The following is a 4,719-nucleotide window of genomic DNA, read 5'->3' as shown; positions in this document are numbered from 1 at the left end:
CTGTTAAATGGCTTCATTACCACTCTAATGACCCTTGCACCGCTCTGCTCGGCTACTGCTGCGGCTGGGGATCTGCAAGGCTTTTGTCCCCGGCTTGTGTAAAGTTACTTAGGGATTGCGGGGTTAGAAATTTTACACTTCCAGGAGGGGTTTGTTGCACTGGCAGCTGGGACGCATCTGTAACGGTACAAGTTTGCCTGAAAGCAGAAAATTAGCAAGCCCGAGGCACTGCTTGACTGTCGTGTCTCTAGCAGCACCAGGTCACACGAGTAGGAGAAAGAATGGGAAGGGGATTTGTTTCGGAGCAAACACATACACTTTTCTTTTGTGAATACGTTTCCCCGTGGCCCGATCCGACAGCACTAAAATCTGGGTTTCCTCCCTCCTCGTCTCTCCCGGCCATAAGTAGCTGTGCCTTTTTGTCCTCCAATTTATAAATTTAATCAGTTGGTGACACAACTTTAACTACAGGACAACGCTGTCCTCGATATAAATGAACACATCTTAGATCTAAAAAGAAGGGTAGATTGTTTCAGGACCTGGACCACAGACCTGGACCACGGACTGTGGGAAATAAAGATATGCAAGTAGACACTGTAGATGCTATGGGGATGCTCAGCGTTAATTCCCCGAGGCAGCGTGTGATGGGAGATTGGAACAACGGGACGAGGAAGGACTCTGTTGGAAATGTCGGTGGTTTGTGCACGTCCACTGCCCCCCTCTCTCTTTCCATACCAAAACTGAAAATTCCCAGAATTGGTTGAAACTTCGGAGATGTCGCAACCAGTTCTGGGGAGGTCGTTCATTAGAAAAATGCCCAGCTCTCGGCTCTCCAAAGGAGCGGTGCGGAGCAAATTGTCTCCTGGGGACTGGAGGGGGCTTGTCCAGACAGCCACCGGCAGAGTCTGTGGTGGGATATGCTAATAAAGACTGGCCGCTGCAGACCAGCCTCCCTTTCCATGTATATATAAGGGCCCCCTGCATCACCCGAAAGACACTTGGTCTTGGGTCGCTAATTACGGAGCAAATTGCCCCACCGCGCTGCAGAGCGCCTCGCCGAGAGTCAGTGGCTGCCGTCCCGCACTGACGCCTTCGCAGCAGGGATGGAGGTGATGGACAGCTGCAAGTTCTCCCCGTCCGAGCTCTTCTACGACAGCTCCTGCCTCTCCTCCCCGGAGGCCGAGTTCCCCGAGGATTTTGAGCCCAGGGACCTGACCCCCTTCGGCGCCCACGAACGCCCCGAGCCCGTCTGCTCCGAGGAAGAGGAGCATGTCCGAGCTCCCACTGGCCACCACCAGGCCGGTCACTGCCTCATGTGGGCTTGCAAAGCCTGCAAAAGAAAATCCACCACAATGGACCGGCGGAAGGCAGCCACCATGAGGGAGAGGAGAAGGCTGAAGAAAGTGAACCAGGCCTTTGAGACCCTGAAGAGATGCACCACTGCCAACCCCAACCAGAGACTCCCCAAAGTAGAGATCCTGAGAAACGCCATCAGATACATCGAGAGCCTCCAGGAGCTCTTGAGGGAACAGGTAGAAAACTACTATCACCTGCCGGGACAGAGCTGTTCCGAACCGACCAGCCCCACTTCCAGCTGCTCCGATGGGATGGTAAGAGGAAGACAGGGCTGTGGGGACCCCAGGAAGGCCCGCGGACAGGTCCCCCTCACCCTAGCGTCGTGGGACCAGTCCCATGGGTGTGGGACGGGTTCAATGCATCCGGACATCAGGAAAAGGCGGGTGGTTTTCTTTTTAACAGGCCCCTTCCCAGATTTACCGTTGAGCACGCACGTGGGCTGTCCGGGGATGCTTGGGGGGGGGGGGGGGGGGCAGTAGTGCTGCCCGAGGGCACCCTTCAGGCACCCCAGCCCCGGGGTCCAGGCGTCTCCTCTCCTCCTCTCTTAGCGCGGTGCCGCAGAGGGGTTCGGTATGGGGTGGGGGGAGGCGGGGAAGGCGCTGCCCAGTTGCAGCAGCGTGGCCAGGGGGCTGCTGCCTCGCTGCCCCGCGGGCGCCGGGGCTCCCACCCCGCCGGTCTTCAAGGCGCTTTCCCTTCGCGGGGAGCGTCCCGCTGGGCCCTGGGCGGGGGCGGCTGGGCCGGCACTCGCCCCTCGCTCTCTTGCAGGCCGACTGCGGCAGCCCCGTCTGGTCGGCGAGAGGCAGCAGTTTCGACGCGGTTTACTGCTCCGAGATGGCCCACGGTAAGCTGGACTCGACCCGACCCGAGCCGCGGCCCCCGCGCTCCCCGTGGCATTTTGGGGAAGGCAGCGCGGGACCCTGCGGTAACGCGCTGCCGTGCCCCCGTTCCCCTTCCTCCCCCCCCCCCCCCCCCCCTTCGGTGCAGCGTACGCCGCCGATCAGAGCAGCTCCCTGTCCAGCCTGGACTGCCTCTCCAGCATCGTGGACCGTCTTTCCCCGGGGGAGGAACCAGGGCTGCCCCTCCGCGACGCCGACTCTCTCTCGCCCAGCGCCAGCATCGACTCGGGGCCGGGGACGCCCGGGACGCCGCCGCCCCGACGGACCTACCAGGCATTATGAGGAGCCAGAAGGGCCGGCACCCCGCGCCTGCTGCCGCAGCCGGGGCTACTGCCCGCCCACCGGAGTCGCCCCCGCGCCCAGCTGCCTCCTGCAAATGCTTCTCGGGCGAGAGGGGCAGCCCCGGTGCCGCCGCCTCTCTCTGGGGCTGAAGGCAAAGCGTCCTTCCGGGCCCTGGCCCGGGATATGCAGGCAGACCCCGGGGCTCGGGACACACGCACTACCCTGGAAACCCCGCTGCAAATAAAAACGTGCTGTGAGAGAGCTGTCTGACCGACTGGTTCTTTAACTGCATTCCCTGGTATGGGGGAGGGCAGCGAGACCCAGTTGCGGGGCTCCCGTCTGCACTCCTGTTCAGCCGTCACCCAGCCTAGGTTGCCCCTGCCTCATCACGGCGGTCCCGAGCCGGGACAGAGAGCGTCTTGCCGGGCTGGGGCCTAGGAACTTGTTTCTCACTTCACCAGTGCATATCGTTCTGAGACTGCATATGGAGAAACAAAAATGTGGAGGGTTAAATTTTCCCTTTAGAGGTCCTGTTATGGGCACAGTTTCCTTTATTTTCTGTAAAAGTGATATTTCATAGTCATATTTATTTTCAGTAAAAGTGGTATTTTATAGTCCTATTTTTCTATCCTTCCCTCCCCTTCTTCCTTTCTCTGCACCAGTAAAGCTCTTGTTTCTTTGACTGGGTATGAAGACTGACTGTGTATTCCAGGATTTGGCCCTAAAATTGCATGGTGACTCTCCTCTCAAAGCAACTGTATGATATAGCTCTGATCCTCTGATGGGGAATTTTACTCTCTGGCAGAGACAAATTTAGTAAAATTAGTAAGAACAAACCACATATGTCTTTTTCACAAGCCATGAGGTGTATTTCACAATAATCAGAAAGCAATATACATTTATTTGCTCCTAATGACTGTGGTCTTACCAGTCAGGATAAAAATTCATTACTCTACATTGGGTCTAGAAATAACCAGGTTAAATCTTCATCTGTTTCAGACTTAACAAGTATCTCCTTCCAGGCATTCAATCTAAGTCTTTCTACCATAAAAAATTTCCAGCTCTTTGCACTCCTTTAGTTGTAATTCAACTCGTCTAGCTGCCTCTCCCACCAAAAAAAAAAAAAAAAAGGTAAAAAGACAGAGATGAAGATCGGGGCTCCTTCAGTGCATCTAGAAATGTCTCATATGATTAATACTCTGAGTGGGAGGGGATATATGCCTTACTAGAGTGGCATAAGAATGTATTTGCTGGTTGTGTTTATGTTGCTAGCAGTCAGTGGCCAAGGGGCCTGGAAGTGGTATTTCACCTGCGATAAATCTTTCACTTGAACCCAACCCAGCTTAGTCATGTCACCAAAAGTTACCACCTGACTGCTCTTTGGCAGCATCTCTGAACTGAGGATGAAAGAAGCCTAACTTAGGGATGGCTCCATCCCCACAGCACATTGAGGGACCGTGTCCCCCTCAAAGGGCCACAGAGAAAGTGAAGTGGCACCTACCTGCCTGCCTGAGCCTGCAGCTAGGTGGTAGCAGATGTGCATCTGACATAGGGCAAGGCCAGCCTGCCCCTTGTGCACATTATCCCTCAAAATCACTTTCTGCCCTTGCCGTGTGACCTTGAGGTAAATGTTTTTTTTCAGCAGAGTATTTCAGGAGGAACCTTTACAGAATGGGCTTTCTGTGTGTATAGGTATGTCCCAGGTAATCACAGAGTAGAAAAAGTGGTTTGAAAACCCTGGGTTGAGGTTGTGCAGAGGCACAAAAAAGGTGTTCACACACTCTTGTCATTACAGATGCTTCAGGAGTATGCACGTGCCTTAACACAGAGTCTGTCTGGGTTACGGGGGATCACTTCCTGAGCCATCTGTTCATAGGAATCTTTATGCAAGATTGTGAACATCACTAGTTTTATTTGATGATTTCTCACACATTGCTGCAGTGTTCGCTCCTCCTAACCAAAATACCATCCCAAGGACACGGATTATTCCCAAAGACCTTATACAGTGCAGATGATTTTAAATGGTATTTAAAATCTCCAGCTAAACTGGAGAACTTTCAACATTTCAATCTGCACTGTGCTGACCTTGGCAAGTGATCTTGGGCAAAGTATGCAGAGTAACACTAGCAAATCACATGTTGGTAATGTACACCTCTCTTTGGCTGGCAGACATTTTAAGAGTTGC

At 54.1% G+C, this 4,719-nt stretch overlaps 1 protein-coding gene across 1 annotated transcript; it reads left to right on the top strand.

Moving 5' to 3' along the window:
- The first annotated feature begins 1,075 nt into the window (after window positions 1-1,075).
- Window positions 1,076-2,589, top strand: MYF5 (myogenic factor 5). The gene is made up of 3 exons (XM_027663109.1): window positions 1,076-1,610; window positions 2,122-2,197; window positions 2,341-2,589. The coding sequence occupies exons 1-3, from the start codon at window positions 1,104-1,106 to the stop codon at window positions 2,532-2,534; spliced, it is 777 nt and encodes a 258-aa protein (XP_027518910.1). The 5' UTR covers window positions 1,076-1,103; the 3' UTR covers window positions 2,535-2,589.
- The last annotated feature ends 2,130 nt before the right edge of the window (window positions 2,590-4,719 follow it).

Source organism: Corapipo altera, unplaced genomic scaffold, assembly GCF_003945725.1.
Source record: "Corapipo altera isolate COAL_440 unplaced genomic scaffold, ASM394572v1 1, whole genome shotgun sequence".
Lineage (NCBI taxonomy): Eukaryota > Metazoa > Chordata > Aves > Passeriformes > Pipridae > Corapipo > Corapipo altera.
Note: the sequence above shows the minus strand (reverse complement) of the source record. Positions and strands in the feature narration are given on the sequence as shown.